Below are 19624 nucleotides of genomic sequence, written 5' to 3'. Positions count from 1 at the left end.
CCATGCACTCGGCTGCAACTGGGGTGGGACAAGCCACTGGGCTGTTCATCTGCCACGCCTAATCCCTGTTTCCTCTCACATTCTGCTTCGTCCCGCATCGCGTTTCTGGTCTTCCACTGAGTCTCCCACCAGTAGTTGTCTACATCTTCGGTGCCCCTCCCATCCTCCCTCTCCAGCCTGGCAAATAGCGGGCCAGTGACCTGTGAGCTGGCCGGCGAGCCGCAGCACCGCAGCGCTGTGCATCTGCTCCCTCGCACGAACATCGAGCCCTCATTTTTTTTCCCTCTCATTCGGGTGTGCATAGCTGCGGCCCGGTCCCGTGCTTGTAATCTTGGAACTTGGTCGCCTTCGTTTTTCGAAGGCCCGATGGAAGCCCGACGCGACCCTCGGCTCGGTGACTCAAGCCACACACGTCGAAATCTGAGCTATTCAGCTTGTTTCGGCGTCCCACGCGTCTGATGTCCTGCTTTTCTACGACGCGCGACGGGCCTTGATCACCTGCTTCAGGCCTCGGCGATTTCTCGCCGTCCACCCATCCATCCTTCCATCCACCCAACCATCCATCAGCAAGGGGGGCAAGGTACTTCGGACAAAGGAAACAAAGTAACCGAGTCGCTCACGGCCCAAGCCGAAGCAGCCTACCAAATCGCCAGCTCACCACTTCAACCGGCCCAGAAACAAAACCGAAAAAAAAAAAAGGACCAAAGACTTCGCGCAGCGCCTAAAGTGTCAAGGCCAAGACCTGATTTACCACGAAACGACCACTCCTCGCTGTAAAGTCACCAAGTAACGAAACCGCGAAGTGGTACGTTTCGTCCGCGGCCTTCTCATACGAGGCCTTCAGTGGTGTCTTGTCGGTCAGGAGCAGGCGCCCGCAAAAAGGTTAAACCCGCCAATGTTTAACAAGGAGGGGCAAGGAACAGGAAGTCACTTCCAGGCCACAGCCCCGCTGCGCTGGCCTTGCAGATCACCCCGCCTTCTCTCTGCTCGGAGACCCATTTTTCAGAGCCGACACGCCGCCAGCCGTCCAATCTGCGCCGTCCACGACCCAAAACCACAAGGACGGAACCCGCCTGCGTCGTCGACCCCGTCGACCGAACGACCCCCCCGGCAGCCCGGTATGCCAACGCAGCGACCTCTCGACCAATCAAGTTCCGCCAGCCAGACCTTGCCTCTCCCGTTCGCCTCTTGCCGGCAGGACGCCGGCGTCTCCATGAGCAAGAAGGAAGCATGGGAGACACCTTTGCCCTCTCTTCTCCAGTTGTCCAGTTCCTCACAATGTCAGGGACGGTGCTTGGTCTCTTCTTCCCCACGCTTCTTTCCTCGCTCTCTGGCTCGCTTGCTCGCCCGAGCCCCAGCCGAGGTCTGTCGCCATCACCCATGACGCCCATGTCGCTGACTGCGTCTCTTCTGACTTACCGCTTCCTGCCGCAACCGGGTCAGGTGGGACAAGGCACAGAGCCACAAGCAAGCCGGAGTTGACCACGGATGTGGGACCCTGAGTGCCGTGATCTGGTCCCACTCAGAACTGATCGATTCCTCAAAGCAAGTAAGCTGAAGAAGGGAAGGGTGCGGTGCAACCGTGGTATTGAACCCGTCGAATCGCAACGGCCGAGATCTTGCAGGCGCGATTTTCTCTGACCCTCCCCCCCGATGTTGCCCTGGCTCGCCCGGTTAGCATGCCGGAGAAGCACGAAAGGATCGGTCCGGGACACCCAACTTCCCCCCTCCCTCACTCCTCGAACTTGTTCCCCCTTCCTTCCACCCCGCGCATCAAGACTCGGACCCGGAGCTTCTGAATCAAGCGCCCTGCTGCTTTCCATTGGCTGTCGCTTCCCGATGCCGTCCTGGCGAGCGGCGCCTATCATGACTTCGCATTCGGGATAACTCTCACGTCCCACCGCACCGCGCAAAGCCTTGACCGGTCAGCCACTGTAGAGTGAACAGACGGACAGCAAGGGAGGCAAAGCGCTTGTGTTGAGCGCTCGCAAGCTAGGGACAAGCCAACCCAGCCGACCACGTCACTCGTGATCGTCATGGAACCCCTTTTCAGCAAATCTACGAAGGTACGAAGTAGGTACAGCGTCAATCAGCAGGGCTGCGGTCGGCTTTGTCCCTTGACCCGAGACCCAATTCAAAAAGCCACATTGTTCTCAGGGACGCTGTGACGCTGCCAGGTAAGTCATACGCGCAGTCATGCCTATCAGAAGAACCACACAGCACAATCACAATGGTGGCGGTTTTGGGGCCCTCGGGCTTTCCGAGACCATCTCATCTGCTGCCCTATGCGACGATGTGCGACATGAGCCCCGGGGGATCAGAAAAAAGGAGTGCCCGTGTGGCATGACAAACCATGCAAGGCTTTGCCCATCGTCAACTAAACTAAGAACGTTGCAATACATGGAGATGTGACCCCAAAGTGCTTAGCATAATCTGTAATCTATGCCTGCATTCATTGACCTGCAGGATCGAGGGATTTTGCGGCAGAAACCATTTTTAGTGCACCCCTCTTTTTAGTTTTAGTTCTGAAGTTATTTTGTTTTATCGATCCTCAGTGTATTCTATCTTTTTTCCATTGGCGTCTGGGTCCGACCAAAATACAAGAATACAAAATACCTGAACAAGAGCCCACTCTCCTTTTAATAACAAAAAACACACATCGTAATTAAGAAGTGGCAGAAACTGTTAGAAAACGTTACACATCCCAACCCAATTCAATAACTAATTCCTATTTTTCCATTCTCAATTCCCTAGACTTTTCGAAAACGTCACCCACCAAATTTATGCACATCATTAAATAAACTAATTATTTGCACAACCCCCTCACTTCCCCTCTCTTAATTCTCACCACGGCTCAACCCCGCCAAACTCAGACTAACTAACATCCATATGTATGTACATGAATGAGAATGGACATCTCCCGAACTAATTACACCCCCCCCCAACCAACAAATTCTCTCGTTCGCCTCAACTTTCATCTTATCTCACCTCACCTCACTTCATTTCATCTCAAAGGCAAGCCCGGGCCGACCCAACCCGTCACAAAATCCCCAACCCGCGTGATGCGATGTGTTATGCAAAGTGATACCGGGAATGGTGTTCTTTTTCCTGTTTTTTTTTTTCTTCTCTGCCCTTTTCCCGGCGCCAACTGCGATAAGACCCAGTCTTCGATGTCCATCCAGGATGAGATCATGATACACTACATTAGAATTGGAAACATGGAACGGGACAGGGAACAGGTGGGAAGAAAAAAGATAGCTAGCTTGTTGGTCCGGCCGCAGGAGGGGCCGCATGAGGTTTTGGTGAGCGCACAACCAAAGAAACGAACCAGTCCTCCCTCCTCCTCACACTTGCTGCGATACATTTTCAGGGTTATGAGGCGGGCCATGCGGGTTTCTTTTTAATTGTCACTGTTTTGTGTTCTCTTTTCGAACTTGTTCTGCTGCTGGGGTGGGTGGATGGATGTCAAAGCACATGACTTTCCCGTCCTGCACCGGGGCGGTTGGGATGGTTCCCCGGGTGCAACCCCTCCTTTCCTTTCTTGATCTTCCTGGTTGAGTAGGGTTGCTCTCCCAGGGTTGCTTCCTGGTTCCCGCGCTCCCCGCTGGAGCCGTCTTATCTCCTCGCATTTGAGAGATGTCTACACCCAAATGAAGCAACCGACCCAATATGTACACCAGCGTAGATGAAACAGGATGAACTACCCCCATCTCGACTTCATATCCCTTACTCCCCCCTCCCAAACCGCACATCAAAGTCCTTCAACACGCTCATAATACTCGCAGCCTCCACCTCAATCGGCGCCAGCCGCTCCCCATTCCCACACCCAGCGCGCCCCGGCGCATTCAACCCCGTTGCCCTGCTACCAAGCGCATGAGGATGCGACGGCCGCGGTATAGGTAGCGCCCGCAGCTTGGGCAGCCAGGACCCGATATCATCCGCCGCTTCGTCGAAGAAGCGGTGGCTGGACAGGGTCTTGTAGGCGTCGGCACAGGAGAGACTGAGGCCGAGGCCTGGGGCGGCGGGCTCGGAGTTGGGGCCGGGGATTATGGATGGGAGGGTGACGGGTTGTTGCTGTGTGGGTCGTAGAGACGTAGGTGGTGCGGAGGGGGTGGAGGTAGACTTGCAGCATCCCCCTGGCCCACCATTGCCGCAACACCCACCTGCTGAACCGGCAGCGCCGGGATTGTTCTTTTGGAAGTTTGCCGCGAGAGAGCGGCAGAAGAGGCCGGATTTCGGATCTGCTATGCATTGCGCGCAAGTACCCGGGCCGTTGGGACCGCAGCCGCTGTTAGGTTGGGCGGCTGGTGGTCGGGGGATGTTGGGCTTCTGTTGGCGTTGCTGGAGCGAGCGGAGCCTGGGGAGCTTGATGGCGCCGGTGGCCGTGACTTCCATTGGCGTGGGGGCGATAGAAGCTAGTGTGATAGGAGTGACATCGTTGTCGGATGGTGGCGGAGTGCGGGTTTGGGTGTTGTTGCCCGTGACCTCGCCGGCCGGTGCTGGCAGTGAGGCGGGCGACATCATGGCATCCGCACACACGCAATACGTGCCATCCTTGCAGAAGCCACAGGCATCGCGAGGTTCAATGGAGGCCATAGGGGGTTGGAAATGAGATGGTGCGGCGTCTCTATTGGTTTGCGAAGCAAACATGGCCGTGAAATCCGTTTCCATGATGATATCGGGGTCGGAACGTTGTCGCTTGTCTTCTGGTAACGTGGACGGGGGTGCGCTCGGCGGCCGCTTCAAATCCGAGCCCGAAATCGGTGCCTTCAAGGTTTCCTCCAAACACTCGCATGCCGTGCCCACCGAGCACTTGCCGCATCCCAAAGTAAGCTCCGCGTTTTGCATGACTTCATCTGCGCACGCGCACGATCCACTGGCAGGCTGGCAGCTACCGCAGGTAAGGTCCCCAAGGGACGGTTCATCCGTGGGGGAAACAATTTGGGAGATGGACAGAGGCTGAGCCACGGGTCTCGGCCCGGCGACGGGCATGTGGCGTGTTGCGGTATCGAGAGGAGTCGGCGCTGGAGGTTGAGGCCGTGGTGTTGGGGTTTCCAGATCCTGCTGTTGACTGTCCCAGTTGCTCGCCGTGCTGCCACGTCCCTGTCGCTCCTTTTCCAACATTGACTCCAGCCAGTGGCATCGTGAACGAAGGGTCTGTGACTCAACCTCGAGGTCGCTGATTCGTTCCTGCAATTCCCGAACGGTCCGATCATGGCTGGCCTTGTCCTCTTCGATCTGCTCCTCCAACTCGCCGACACGGGCCGCCCTGCGCTCCCGGAATGCCCTTTGCGCGGCCCTGTTCTGGGCTTTGCGCTTTGTCGGGGGCGTGTCGGTGGCCGGTTTCCGGCCGGGCTTCGGCCGTGGCGGGATGACCCATTCTTTGGTGGTCATGCACATGGTTTTTGGCAGTGACATTGCGGCCGTTGACACGGCGGATGAGCCGGGTCTGCTGTTCATGGCGGAGGAGTTGCCGGAGGAAGGGTTCGCGGATGCATTCGGACGAATGGCAATTGTCGGCACAGCTGAGGTTGAAGAAGTCGGAGTGGGGGCGAATGAAGGCGATGTGGCTGAAGCGGGGCTAGAGCCGGAACTCGAAACTTCGTGGCTCCGTGTGGTTGTGATGGACAGCGTTCGCAACGGGGCTGCATCTGCCTTGCCGGAGTCGAGCGCCGAGTTTTGACTGGCCGCGGTGACTGCGGCCATTTTGAGTATCTTCAGAAACAAAACCAATGGTAAAGTGAGACGAAAATAAAGACAAAATATCGCAAATTCCACCGGTGTTGGCAAAGGCACCTCGGCAATCGAAAATTTAGTGATTTGACGGCCGACGCAACAAAGACCGCGGTTGAATTTTAGTATGGTGAAAATAAGCCGCGAATATACCGTTGTTCTTTGTGGTGGCTCTAAGACAGGTGTTGATCGTGGATGCAAATGTTAAGTTAAATGGGTAGTTAAAGTCAACCCCGCACTTGCAGTCCTAGACGACCGCAAGAAGAACTCGGCCGGGCGTTGAAAGTTGGGATCGGGTGTTTTTTGAGTGTTTGGTAACTACCGCAATTGAAACCTTGGAGTTGAACGCAAGTTGGAAATTGGCGGATTGGAAGAAGCGATATGTCAAGCGTGATGATGCCGAGTGTGATGGTTGTCGTCATGGAAGTGGAAACGGATGAAAACTTCGAGAAATGGCCTGACCGAGGACCGGCGGATCAAGTGAGTTCCGGCAGCGAGGGCGGATGAGTCCCCGAAGCGCACATTCGACTGGGGCCTGCGATTCGGCAAGGGGGAAGGGACGAGATGCTGATCGAAAGCACTGATTGATAAGATAATTTTTATCCACTAGGCTGAAACAGGATAAGCGCAGTCTGAGTGGACCCGATTCTGCACTCTCGTCAGGGTATCTCCGGGTGTGTACCCGAGGTCCGCGAAAGCGCCTGCGAGCTTCAACAGGAATGCGATGGCTGGCTAGGCGAAGTCGTACAATTCAAGGCTTCGCCGTGGGGAAGTTCTTGAATGGCTCCGTGGACAACACTTAACAGCAGCGATGTCGGAGATTTTGAGTTTGCAAAGGGCATTTGGTTTGGCATGTGTCATGGAACCAAGACTTGACCTTGTCAAGCATGGCCCTGTTTGTTAATGTGCTCAGTTATGAGCCCTTGTTCGGCTTAGCAAGGGCGTTACGGTCGGAGCACCGTCGATATCCGAAATATGTTGAGTCTCGTAGCGTCGCATCTATCTTTTGCTGATCTATCTACGGGCTGCCCAGTTGGCTAACCCCTTCAATCAGACCTGAGAAGAACAAGCAGTCGTTGGGGAGGCCCAATGGGATCGAGCGTCGCGGTTTGGCGGCTTCAGCGCACGGACCAACCCGCCAAGCAATACCTGGCTTGAAGCTCCAGGAAATGTTCACCACTTTCAATGATTTCCGAAGTTGCCCATAAACTCGCGACACATTCACCAAAACAGTAATACCGGTCGGGGGGATAACCGGGCCTACAACAACCGAGTAAGCCGAGTAACTGCAGGAAAATACTCGACCTCCTTCAGCTTGACGACATCCCCCACAAACATGGCCCAACTCGGCCTCCCCTCTCCATCCTCCCGCCCACCCTCCTCCTACTCCTACAGCTCCCAAACCTACGAACTCCCCTCCCACAGATCCAACACCAACGGCGGCAACCGTGCCCCATCCGACTCTGACTCTGACTCGGACTCCGACGACGGCAGTCTCCTCCCCTTCCCCGCCGCTCTCTCCCGCGCCGACTTCCTCGCGCCCACCTTCGACGCCGCCGCCTACCTCTCAGCGCTGCACACCGGCGGGCCCGCGGCACGGCACCAAACACTCGAGGACCTGCGGTCCGAACTGCGCGACCGCAGCGCAGCCATCAGCGCCGAGTTGTTGGAATTGGTCAACGCGAATTACACGGCGTTTTTGGGACTGGGGGATGAATTGCAGGGCGGGGAGGATAAGGTGGAGGATGTGAGGGTTGCGTTGTTGGGGTTTAGGAGGGCGGTGGAGGAGGTGCAGGCAAGGGTGAGGGAGAGGAGGGTGGAAGTGGGGAGGGTGAATGGGGAGTTGGCGGGGGTGAAGGGGGCGGTGGAGATGGGGAGGAGGATGTTGGAGTTGGAGGAGCGGGTGGGCGGGTTGGAGGGGAGGTTGGAGGTTGGGAGTTTATCGGCGGGGGGGAAGAAGCCGGGGAAAGGTGGAGTGGCGAATGGGGAGCGGTTGGGGAAGGGGGAGGAGGATGATGATACGGAGGAAGAGGATTGGGGGAGTGATTTGGATTCGTTGGATAGTGAGGATGAGGATGGGGATGGGGGGGAAGAAGGGGCTGGGTTTGTCAGTAGTAGCCCGAAGAAGCTGGCTGCTCTGGCGAACGAATACGTGCTGGCCAAGAAATTGGCGGACCGCCTTGGGCGAGACCTTCCATTCGTGAGGAAGACAGAGGAAAGGTTGCGGCGCTGTCGCAACACCGTCTTGTTGGACCTCAGTACGGCGTTGAAGGAGTCGCGGAAAGCCGGGCCAAAGGGGCAGGGGCGAGTCTTGAAGTATCTTGCGGTGTACCGAACCCTGAACGCACAGGCCGATGCCGTCAAGGTGTTGAAGGAAAAGTAGAGGAATGCGGTTGAGACATGGCCGAGTAAACGGCCGCTTAATTTGAGATACCCACACATGAACGCGCTTTAAAGCCCCTCACATGAAACCACAGTGAACCCGTGCAACGTACATATATACATCTATAATACAGACATAACCGCTTTACATTGGGGAAACCAGGTCTTCTGGTTTCACAGACCCATCAGTCGGTTGCAGTAAGCTGTTCAAGCTGAACCCGGGCCCATGTGTCGAGCTCAGCACCACCTCGTCTAGCGCCTTCAGGTAACTGTCCTCGATATTGCTGATATCCACCTTCAACGCCGACATGAGCGTCTTGATATTCTCCGACAGCATATGAGGCGTAAAACCAAGCTGCCCAATCGCGATCCGCACCACACCCCTCCGCTCCCTGTACTCCTCGGCACCAGCCATATCCTGCATGGTGCTCTTGATATCCTTCGTGATAGTTTTGTTTTTTATGTTTGGCATCAGGCCCTTGGGACCCAGGATCCTGGCGACCCTGGCCTTGTTGAGCGCGTCCGCCATGTCTGCGTGGCAGACAAATTTGTTGAATGGGATTTTGTTGTTTCGGATGTCTTCGAGAAGGGTCTCCCCGCCGGCGACCACGGCACCAAGCTCCAATGCTTCGGCCACCAGCGGGCTGTCGTCGGCGCAGAGCACGCCGATACGGCTGTCGTTTTTAACGGGGAAGGGGAGGCGGATCTGGTTCTTGATCACGGGGCCGCTCTTGTTGGTTTTGAGCTTGACTGCGAGTTCGTATTTGACGGAATTTGGCGGCTGGCCAACCTCAGCGGCGCGGATGTATCTGGGGGTTTTAGAGTTAGCATAACCAGTCGGGAGGTTTCCGGAAAACCATTGACATAAATCCAACCATACCGCATGGCTTCGCAGAGAGAGTACTGATCCATCCTCGTGAGATCGTAGCTCCGGAAAGTCTTGTATGTCTTCTTCTTCTTCACAACCTTCTTTTTCATGTTGACAGTAGCGTAGCGCACGGCGGGAGTCGCCGCTGCGGGCATGAGGAACATCGGTATTGTCGGGGCCGCGGTTGGCCGCGCGGGGGCTCTGAGGCTAAGCCTCGTCATGGAGGCAAGACATTGGTGAAAGGAAGCCATCATGGTGGTGTGGACGCCGGACCCCGGGGCGTTGCCGCAATTGTCGCGAAGTCGATATTCAATGTCCCTTGGCTTCAGAAAAAATTGGGGTCCGAGCTTTGCTTCTGGCTGTGGGCTTAATTGCTTGGCACTTTGGAGCAGGGGTTTGAAATTTCGACCAGGGCTCTCACCGCCTGGCAGAAAACGGTGACCCCGCCATGGCCGAGCATGGGTGCCCCGCTGCCCCTCCAAAAGTTTCGTGACTCGAGACGAGATTGGAACGGGACGTGGTAAACTCTGTTTCTGCTTCATTGAAAACCGATTGATTCACCAAGGACTTCAATATGAAGGTTGACGAGCTCACAGCCCTTGAGGGCCAACTCACGGGAGATTTCCGCCAAATCGAACCCCGCCTGCAGGCTCTGGACAAGCACCTGATTCTGCGTACCTACCTCGACGGATTCATCCTGGGAGATATCGACACCAAAATCTGGCAGACGCTCCGTGGCAACCGTGCTGCCGTGTCGTTCATCGGTCGTGGTAGCTTGGTAAACCTCGCCCGGTGGTACCGGTTCATTGAGGAAAACCACCCCGAGATCCAGGCCGATATCAAGGCCAAGGATGCTGCTGCAAAGGCCAAGGTGGCTGCGGCTAGCAAGGCCGGTGCGAGCTACGCTCTTGCCCTACAGAATGCTGACAAGGGCGTGGTGACTAGATTCTTGCCCGAGCCCTCGTAAGTACACCCTAAGCTAATGTGGACGTCCTGAATACGGGCAGTCAACTGATGGAGAATAGGGGCTATCTGCACATTGGACACGCCAAGGCGGCGCTTCTGAGCGACTACTTTGCCCACCAAGCATACAAGGGACAGCTACGCCTCCGCCTCGACGACACCAACCCGTCCAAGGAGAAGCAGGAGTACCAAGATGCCATTATCGAGGACCTAGCCCTCATGGGTATCAAGCCCGACGCGCTCTCGTACACCTCCGACTACTTCGACTACCTGTACGACATGTGCGTGCGGCTGATCTCGGAGGGCCACGCTTACGCAGACGACACCGACCAGGAGACTATGCGTGACGAGCGGTTCAAGGGCATCGCCTCGAAGCGCCGCGACCGGAGCGTCGAGGAGAACCTGCGCATTTTTGAGGAGATGAAGCAAGGTTCGCCGGAGGGTCTTCAACACTGCATGCGCGCCAAGTTGTCGGTCGACAACCCGAACAAGGCCCTGAGAGACCCTGTTATCTACCGCTGCAACGTCGAGACCCCCCACCACCGCACCGGCACCAAGTGGAAGATGTACCCGATGTACGATTTCGCATGCCCCGTGGTCGACAGCCACGAGGGGGTCACGCACGCGTTGAGGTCCACCGAGTACACCGACCGGAACCCCCAGTACCAGTGGTTCCTCGACACGCTCAAGCTGCGTCAAGTGTACATGTGGGATTTCGCCCGCATGAACTTCATCCGCACATTCCTGTCGAAGCGTAAGTTGGCCAAACTGGTTGACACCGGCAAGGTCTGGGGCTGGGACGACCCGCGCATGCCGACGATCCGCGGTGTCCGCCGCCGCGGCATGACCATCCCCGCGCTGCGAGACTTTATCCTCAAGCAAGGCCCCAGCCGCAACGTGGTGACCATGGACTGGACCAACTTCTGGGCCAGCAACAAGAAGGAGATCGACCCCATCGCGCCGCGCCACACCGCCATCCTGCAAAAGGACGCCGTCAAGGTCACCATCACCGGGGCCGAAGCCCCCGCCGAGCCCTTCTCGACCGACCGCCCCCGCCACCCGAAGAACAAAGACGTCGGCACGAAGAAGGTCGTCTTCGCCTCCGAGCTCCTCCTCGACCAAGCCGACGCCAAGAGCTTCAAGGACGGCGAGGAAATCACCCTCATGGCCTGGGGCAACGCCTTCGTCAAGCAGATTGCGGCTGGCGACCCGATCCCGACCCTCAGCGCCGAGCTCAACCTGCAAGGCGACGTCAAGAAGACGGAGAAGAAGGTCACGTGGCTCGCGACGCAGGGCCAGACTCTGGTGCCTGCCGAGCTATGGGACTTTGACTACCTCATTACTAAAGATATCCTGCAGGAGGAGGACACGCTAGAGGACTACTTGACGCCGGTGACGGAGACGCTGGAGGATGCGTGGTGTGATGAGGCGGCGGCGCAGCTCAAGAAGGATGATATTATTCAGCTGGAGCGGAGAGGTTATTACCGCGTGGATAAGGGGTTGGGTGACTGGAAGGAGGGTGAGGAGGGGCCGAAGGGGAAGAGGCTGGTGTTGTTCTGTATCCCGACGGGTAAGACGGGGCCGAAATAGGCTGAAGTCTTAGGTAGTGTTGAATCCACGTGAGGTTGAGTTTATACTGAAGTGCTCTCACACCGTGCAACGCAGAATGTATCAATGCCACATCTACGTCCCCAAATCCCTGTTTCCAATCCTGTGCCACCACATGAGCGCGTAAGGAATATATCGTGAGCAGTAAGTAACACCCGGCTCAAGCAGACATTAGTAAGTCACAGTTCTTGATACCGCGTCTATACAAACCCAACTCCGAGTGACACATCCATTACCATATTACACACCTCCCTTCTGGCATAAACCCAACTCCAACTCACCCTTCCACACCTCTCTACCCACCCCTATCAAACAAAACCCCTTCACTTCTGCCGAATCGGCAAACCCCCCTCCATCTCAGCCTCCACACCCTGCAGCACCGCCGTCCGCCCAAGCTCAAACATTTTCTCCGCTGATCAACAAATCGGCAAGTCAGTTTTGAATCTGTCTTCCTCGAAAACACACAAGGGTTGGATGATCGTTTGACTGGGATATTGTACGTACCGCTACTGCTATGAAAGCTCAAAAACCGGAACCCCTCCGGGTAGTGATACACCTTGCGTTTGGCACCTTCGAGTTGGATAAGCCAGGTGGGCGCTACGAAGGTGGGGGTGTGGGAGGGGGAGGTGAAGAAGGTTGTTGGTACTAATTCATTGATCATGGTCAGCAATGGGTAGCTTTGAAGTGCCGTTGATTCACACATGGAGTCATGGATGGGTATTCTCTATAGGTCAGGTCAGGGGTAAAAGGGTGAGGGGGACAAATAGGGCTTACGGATTTGAGCGAGGACGGTACACCGATTGCGGCTGGTGACGATGAGGCGGTGCTGGCCGTCGCGGGTGCGGGTGATGATGATGTCGGCGTCGGGGATGACGGCGACTTCGCATTGGACTTCTGTTGCTTGTCTTTTGGGGGTTAGTAAGGGGGGCTTTCGCCATTCAGGGTAAAGTGAAGAGGTGGATTTGTACATACAGATGCAACACGACAATCTCGTCCGGCCCTGGCGTTTGTAAGTGGGCGACAAACAGCTCGACGCGCATGTCTTCGAGTTTGGCGTGTAGTCGTCGTGTGACTGTTTCTTTACTTAGCACACAAAGATATGTAATGATCAATCAGCGGTTCCTAGGGGGCGTTACCTTCTGGGCTGGTCATCTGCAGCAGGATATCCACTTTCTCGAGGTGGCTAACCTCTTGCTCCCCGTTATATCCAAAACAAGCAACCTGGCGGATGGCGACGACGTCGTTGCTTTCGATATCCAGGGTCGTATCTGCCGTTACTAGTTTACCTGTTAGCCAGCTCGGTCTAACTTACCTACCTAACAAGCGTGACGTCAGATATTACACACAGGGGCAGACCTACCATGGACAACACTCCTCGTGATATCCGCCGCATCCCCGCCGTAAAATATCGTCAGCTCGGCATGGTCAACAGCGGAACTACTCACCCGCAGACTATCTTGGTGGCTCAGCTGCCGGTAACTCAGCAGTTGTAGGCCCTCAACATTGTCTTTACGCAGCTTGCGGTGGTTGACGCAGAAAGTGACAGCGTCGACGGACTTTCCGAGACCGGTGAGGTCGCTACACGGGCGGACGAACTTAGCTCCGTAAAACAGTATTTTGGGGGCGAGCGGTAGCTGGGAAACCAGGGTAGACAAACCTGTGGAGGTTGATAGCGTGGATATAAGCTGCGTCGGCGAACAAGTGCGCAAGCTGGTTGCTGACCCCCTGTTGCAGCATCACGCGCGCTCTGGCGTCGGTCAGGGGCTGGATGAAGGATTCTTCGAAGAGGGCAATGTCTAGCATCAGTCAGTCCTGTACCCCGTCGTTACTCAAATTCAGTGAAAGAATTCCTACCAGCCACTTTCACATTCCTAATCTCCACCGGGACCATTTGACTGGTTCGCTTGTCTAGCACTTTGAACAGCGTCCATGAGGATATCTCGCCTGGCCGTCGGATGGGGAAAGAGAGGGAGGATACTACCTCGGTATCAGCACACAGGCAAACGAACAAAAGGGGAGTATGTACTCACAAGCAAGATCCTCCACCCCTTGATGCCGCTCTGACCGACAAGCACACACAAACAGCTGTGTAACCCCAGGCTCTTTCCACTCGTCGTGGACCCTAGCCCGGGGGCAAAGGAGCTGTGAAGTCCCATGGACTTCGAAGAAGACAGCACTCGACTCTTCCTCTACTTCTGCTGTTTCCGAAGCTGGGTCTGGCGAAGCAGACCCTTTGACAGTGGCATCTTTGAGATTTTGCGCCCACCAGACGTGAATGTCGTGGAGCATGGCCGAGTTTTCTTTGAGGTTGTCCTCGATACGTGTAGTTCGGGAACTGGTTTTCTTCTCTCAGTACTACTCTCATAAACGATCAACAAAGTAAATGAATAATTACTCACCTCAATATAGTCCCCAGTACCAAATTCAAACTATTAGTATGCACCAACAACTGGCTCCTCAACGCCGCCAGGTCTCCAGCCTCGGTCGTCCAGGCAATCTTGCGGTAGTTTTTCACTAGTTCACCACTCCACTTCTGGAATCTCGACTTGGCACTCCCGTCACTGTTGTTACAACTCTTTCCCTTTGGAGCCACCACACCATATTTCTCGACAATCTTCTCCAGGTGCTTTAATGTCTCGGCGCAGTTCTCCAGGATTACTGCAAGGGACGGGTCAATGGGTGTTGTGTCAGTACTACTACTCCCAGTAGGAGTAGTACCGTCCGTAATAGCGTTTTTGTTATTATTGTTGTTGTTTTTGTTGTCCTGAGAAGAAGAAGAGGAAGAAGAAGTCTGACGGGCCACATCTTGCAGGGCAGAAAGGGCAGTGCTGAGAGAGTAGAGCTGGTTCTCAACCTCGCGGAACTCGGCTGGGGCGGACTTGCTGCCTTGTGTGAAGGCGTGGGCGATGCGGTAGGCAATTTTGGCGATGGCGACTGCATCACCGAAGGAGATGGGGGAGGCCATGCGGGGGACTTGTTAGGGGAGTATTGGGGGGAGTATTGTGTTGATTTTGGTGGAGTTATTGATCTATTAGTTTGGCGAGTGGAGTTCAAGGTTGAGTTGTGTTGAGCTGTGTGTTGGGCCGGGGTATGAGGTGGTATTGAGATTCAGGGGTGAAATGTGCAGGCCAAGATCTCTCTCTACGGATAGAGGAACACTAAAGGTAAAAAGTACGCCTCAGTAGACTCGTCATCGTCACACAATCTGGGTTTGCCTCTTACTTCTCGTCTCAGTCTGCCTAGAGGAGTGCCGGCCGGATCTGCTGCACAGCCACGGGATAAATGCTGGTGATTGGCCCTGAATGCGGCAGTGCTTGCCCAGCCAGAGGGGAGGACAGACACTAAACGTTGAGCGGCACAGCGCCTCGCTTAAACGTAGTGAGAGCCTTATTAATTCGTACTCGAACATACTCGTAGTGAATGAGGGGGTTCCAGATTGTAACTCAGTGAAATCCCACGCTTTTGATTTCTTTCGCCTTTTCAATCTCCCACTTATTATTTGCTTCATCATTTTTTGCCGGTTCTTTTGCCAGTTCCTTTTTCATTTCTTTCCCCAATTTATCCCACTAACGCTTAAATATGTCCCCCTGGAATAGCATCTACGCAGCGGGCATCTTCTGGGATCCCGACGAGCCACTCCCCGCCGAACTCCAACACGAACTGCACCAGAACGAGTCCTACGGCCACGATGTCCACGCCCACATCGCTCTCCACACCCAGATTCCCGGGTCCGGTCCCGGTCCCTACGCCCAATTCGATGCCAGCTACGGCAGCGCCAAACCAAAAACCCTCATCCGCCATCCTCCAACCCCCCTCCCGCAGTTCACCGTCCAAGAGCCCGGCCGTAACGTGCTCCCCCCACGGTCGGTCACAGCCGACGTCTCGATCGTGCAGGACACCGCCAAAGTCGCCGTGACCCAGCTCTTCTGGAACGATGCCAGCGCGCCGATCAAAGAGGCCGCCTTCACTTTCCCACTGCCTAATGGATGCACGGTAACCGAATTCACCTGCCGCATCGGTAACAGCAAGATCATCCGGGGCGCGGTGAAGCCGAAAGACGACGCGAGACAGGCGTTTCGAAAGCATATCCGCACGCAGGATACCGCGGCTGGTTTGTTGGAGCAGGCCACGCCGGAGATCTTTACGACGACGCTGGGCAACCTGCCAGCGCAGACCAAGGTTCAAGTCCAACTGACCTACATCACCGTGCTCAAACACCGCTTCACCGCCGACGACAGCCAAACCACCATCACCACGCTCACCTTGCCGACCTCCATCGCGCCACGCTACGGCCCAGCGCCCAAGGACGCCGACATAGCCGCCGCATCGACCAACGTGCCTGAGGGTCTGACCCTCAACGTAGAGATCATCGAGGCCGGGCGCATCACCACCATTACTAGCCCGTCCTCCCACGCCATCACCGTCACTCGGCAGCGTGGTTCACAAACCGCGCAGAGTTTCGCTGATCTGGCCGGGCAGACGATTGAGAGTAAAGTGGAAACGGCGTCGGTGGTGCTGGCTGATGGGCCGGTGTTGTTGGAGAGGGACTTTGTGCTGGATATCACCAGTAGTACCAGTACCTCGGGTGATGTAGAAGAACAAGCAGACAACGAAACCCAACGCCCCCAAGCCTGGCTCGAACACCACCCCACTTTGGCAAACCACAAAACCCTCATGCTCACCCTCCCGGCAAAAAGCCTAACCGCCACGCCTCTGCCCATTTCTACAACAGCAGAAGCAGCAACACCTAGTCACCCTGCCGGTACCCATGAAATCCTCCTCCTGGCCGACCGTTCCGGGTCCATGCGCCGGAAAATCCCCGCCCTCCAATCGGCCCTGCACTACTTCCTCAAAGGCATCCCCCTCAACCGAGTCTTCAACATCTGGTGCTTCGGCACGTCCTACAGTTCCTGGCAGCCATCCTCGGTTGCGTATACCCAGGAGAATTTGAAAAACGCCCTTAACTGGGTGCAGAGTCCGAGGTTTCAGGCGGATATGGGCGGGACGGAGTTGTTCCATGCGCTGGAGGCTATGTTGGGGCCGATTATGGAGGAGGAGGAGGAATCCCACCACGATGATGAGGGGGGTGATGGGAAAGAAAAGAAGGGGAAGAAAATAGTTGACGTGATCATCCTTACAGACGGGCAGACCTGGAGACTCGATCAAACCATCGAGTTAGTGCGGAAAGCGCGGGACAGATCGGGCGGGAGGGTCAGGGTGTTTGCGCTAGGGATTGGGAACCGGGTGTCACATGCGTTGGTGGATGGGTTGGCCAAGGCCGGCGGGGGATATGCGGAAGTTGTGCCGGAGGGGATAGCGGCCGAGGGGTGGGAGGAGAGGGTGGTCGGGATGACGAAGGCGGCGTTGGTGAGTCGGCATTTGGGGCCGGTGAGGGTTGTTTTTGGGGTGAGGGAGGGTGACAAAATCATTCACTCCACCCTCGTCGACGCCAAACGCTCCCCCGCCGACGTCTCCGCCCTCAGTCCCTTCGACCACAACCGCATCTACTTCCACCTCCCCCCGTCCACCGGCTCCAAAACTCTCGAAACAGTCCACCTCGAACTCGAAGCCGACGGCCAGCATACCATCTTCCCCATCCCCGTCACCGTCCTCCCCAAACCAGACACCACGCTCCATAAACTCGCCGCCCGTGCCATGCTAGATGACCTCGAGCGCGGCACTAGCTCCATCCACCTTGGTCCGCACCGTCCGTACCCAGGTACCTGGGAAGAGACTAGTCTGGTGCGCCGTGAGGCGGAAAAGATTGCTTGCAAGTGGTCGCTTGTGTCGAAATGGACTAGTTTTTTCCTGGCGGAGGAACCCTGTCCGCCGCCGGCTGTGCCCTTTCCCATGTCGGAGAAGGACCTCCTGGCTAATGGCATCATCGAGGTCAAGCCGGGCCCAGGGGAGGATCTGCTGCAGCCTCGAGGGCCGGAGCCAGCTCGGCAACATGTGGCTGCGCTGGAACCGGTTGAGTTGGAGTCGATGTCGGGCAATTACATGTTGGACCAATCACGACGTCGCGCGGGGGATATCGTCGACTCCCTAGTTGTTCGTCCCAACCTTTCTGCAGAGCCGCGGCGGAACATGCGTGGTGGTTTCCTAGGGGTTGCCCCACCCCCCCGTGGAGCCCCGATCGATGCCACTTATGTGCCGCCCTCAAGGCCGTCGGCAAATTTCAGCGCGCCTTCGATACTCCAGTCTAGGGATAGTGGACCACCCCGGCTGAGCATGAACCGAGAGTCGCGGCCGGCAGACGAGGGGTGGAATGCTACTGCCGATGTGCCGCCTGGGCTTAGTCCGCCTCCCCCGCAGTCGAGGGATGCTGAGAAGCTGGAAGCGGTGTATAACCATTTGGAGCGTGGCAGCACGGCGGCTGATGAGAACTTTGAGTGGGTCAAGAAGCGAGCCCGTCGTTCGGAGCGAGAGCGAGATCGAGATGGAGAACCAAAGCAAGAGCGAGAGCGCCTGCGGAAACGGTTCGGCTTGGTCGAGCGAGGCGCTGAGGCGGCCCAGGCGTACAAGCCGGCGGAAGTGATGCCCGACACGGGATCTACCCCCTATTTCCCGACTTTCACTCCCGGGGAATGGACTGATACCATCGAACTCACACCCGCTCAGCTCACCGAGCTAAATGGTCCACCGGCAGAAACATCCTACCGCGGGCCAGGCAGTGCTGCCCCGCCCATAGTCCCCATGGGACCTGATGCTTTCCGCCATCCATCTCATTCCATGCCCAGAAAGAAGAAGAAACCACTCTGCCTAACAAACACAAAGCCGACGGAGCAAGCAGAGGAGGCGGAGGAGGCAACGCAGACAGCACAGAGAGGAAGCAACCCGCTCTCCTCCTCCCCCGTAGCCCGCGACGCCGACGACCCCCCTATCCCAGGTGACTCCTACACCTCGGCCGTAACCCGGGGGTTCGGAGAACCTGAAATCTTCGAGGTCGCATGCATCCAGTATGGCCGTGACGCCGACGACCCCCCTATCACAGGCGACTCTTCAACACCAGCCTTGTCCCCGCCATGCCCAGAGGAAGCCTTCCCGTACGAAACCCTCGATTTTTACGCCGACCGCTCCTCCATCTATCACAGCCGGGTTGTTGAACCCGGACCCGGACCCGAAGACGAAGGCGCAGGTGAGCCCAAATACGAACTCGACGGCGTTGAGGCACGCCGACCTACCAGCAAAAGCCATCGCAAAGCCAGCCGTAGATACAGCAGCTACCAAATCAAATCCAACCGCATGGCCAAGTCTGGCATCAACATCAACGACAAAGACGACGAGGACAGACGGGCCCTTCCACCTCCTCCCCGACCGCCCCGATCACCACCCGCCGCCATCTCCACTTCTGTCAGCGGGAACTACGCCGGTCACGATGCTGTTAACGACGCTGTTGACTACAGCGCCGTCCCAATCTTGCACCGCCTCAGGGATAGAAGCATTGTCCCCCAGCCCTTGCGCATGAAAAAGCAGAAACCGACCGAGAAATCGTTTGTGCATGCCCTGCTGCGGTATCAGGAGTTTGATGGGGCGATTAACTTTGGGAGTTGGGAGGTTGCGGAGGAGGTGCTGGGTGGGGAAGTGGTGAAGGTGTTGAGAGTGGTATTGGGGGAGTGGACGGGAGAGAAGGAGGGACTGAAGGAAGAAGAGAAGGAAGAAGGGACGGATGCAGGGAAAGAACAAGGGAAGGAGACGGTTGACCCTAACCCTGATATCTCGACCTCAACAACAACATCCGCCGAAACAGCCAACCCTAACCCCGACACTGACAACACTTCCACACTAACACAGGAACTGACAAAACTCCTCTGGACAACAGCCACCCACCTCCTTCTCGCCCGCGACTTTCGCGCTACCAAATCCCTCTGGGACCTCATTGCTCTGAAAGCCTGCGCTTACTGTGTCAGTCACCGGGCCTTGATTCATGGGCTTGGGGGGGAGAAGGGTGTGAAAGCGGCTTTGGTGGGGGTTAAGACGCCTGTTCATATGGTGGATGTCGATGTTGAGAGTGGGAAGGGGGAACGTGTGCAGGAGGATCTGAAAGGGGAGGCCGAAAAGGGGGTGATA

At 56.4% G+C, this 19624-nt stretch overlaps 6 protein-coding genes across 6 annotated transcripts; 3 read left to right on the top strand and 3 right to left on the bottom strand.

Annotated features, from left to right (window-relative positions):
* Nucleotides 1–3726: 3726 nt before the first annotated feature.
* On the bottom strand, nt 3727–5706 carry C8A04DRAFT_13231 (uncharacterized protein; the record flags this gene model as incomplete). Its single annotated transcript, XM_062777631.1, has 1 exon — nt 3727–5706. One exon carries the CDS (start codon nt 5704–5706, stop codon nt 3727–3729), a length of 1980 nt encoding a protein of 659 aa, XP_062635877.1.
* Nucleotides 5707–7069: 1363 nt separating this feature from the next.
* On the top strand, nt 7070–8116 carry C8A04DRAFT_38285 (uncharacterized protein; the record flags this gene model as incomplete). The annotated part of the gene is made up of 1 exon (XM_062784192.1): nt 7070–8116. The coding sequence occupies one exon, from the start codon at nt 7070–7072 to the stop codon at nt 8114–8116; it is 1047 nt and encodes a 348-aa protein (XP_062635876.1).
* A 144-nt stretch (nt 8117–8260) lies between these two features.
* C8A04DRAFT_38284 (ribosomal protein L1-like protein) lies at nt 8261–9234 on the bottom strand (the record flags this gene model as incomplete). The annotated part of the gene is made up of 2 exons (XM_062784191.1): nt 8261–8924; nt 8996–9234. 2 exons carry the CDS (start codon nt 9232–9234, stop codon nt 8261–8263), a joined length of 903 nt encoding a protein of 300 aa, XP_062635875.1.
* A 323-nt stretch (nt 9235–9557) lies between these two features.
* C8A04DRAFT_29953 (tRNA synthetases class I, catalytic domain-containing protein) lies at nt 9558–11536 on the top strand (the record flags this gene model as incomplete). Its single annotated transcript, XM_062781199.1, has 2 exons — nt 9558–9946; nt 10009–11536. The coding sequence occupies 2 exons, from the start codon at nt 9558–9560 to the stop codon at nt 11534–11536; spliced, it is 1917 nt and encodes a 638-aa protein (XP_062635874.1).
* Nucleotides 11537–11877: 341 nt separating this feature from the next.
* C8A04DRAFT_13220 (uncharacterized protein) lies at nt 11878–14519 on the bottom strand (the record flags this gene model as incomplete). The annotated part of the gene is made up of 10 exons (XM_062777626.1): nt 11878–11966; nt 12059–12199; nt 12329–12459; nt 12527–12626; nt 12915–13132; nt 13212–13350; nt 13409–13531; nt 13585–13889; nt 13954–14318; nt 14358–14519. 10 exons carry the CDS (start codon nt 14517–14519, stop codon nt 11878–11880), a joined length of 1773 nt encoding a protein of 590 aa, XP_062635873.1.
* Nucleotides 14520–15133: 614 nt separating this feature from the next.
* C8A04DRAFT_38281 (von Willebrand factor type A domain-containing protein) lies at nt 15134–17660 on the top strand (the record flags this gene model as incomplete). The annotated part of the gene is made up of 4 exons (XM_062784190.1): nt 15134–15398; nt 15429–16130; nt 16161–17506; nt 17628–17660. The coding sequence occupies 4 exons, from the start codon at nt 15134–15136 to the stop codon at nt 17658–17660; spliced, it is 2346 nt and encodes a 781-aa protein (XP_062635872.1).
* Between the last annotated feature and the right edge of the window lie 1964 nt (nt 17661–19624).

This window comes from Dichotomopilus funicola (genome assembly GCF_033296635.1).
Source record: "Dichotomopilus funicola strain CBS 141.50 unplaced genomic scaffold C8A04scaffold_44, whole genome shotgun sequence".
NCBI classification, from domain to species: Eukaryota; Fungi; Ascomycota; class Sordariomycetes; order Sordariales; family Chaetomiaceae; genus Dichotomopilus; species Dichotomopilus funicola.
This window is presented reverse-complemented; position numbering and strand designations above follow the sequence as displayed.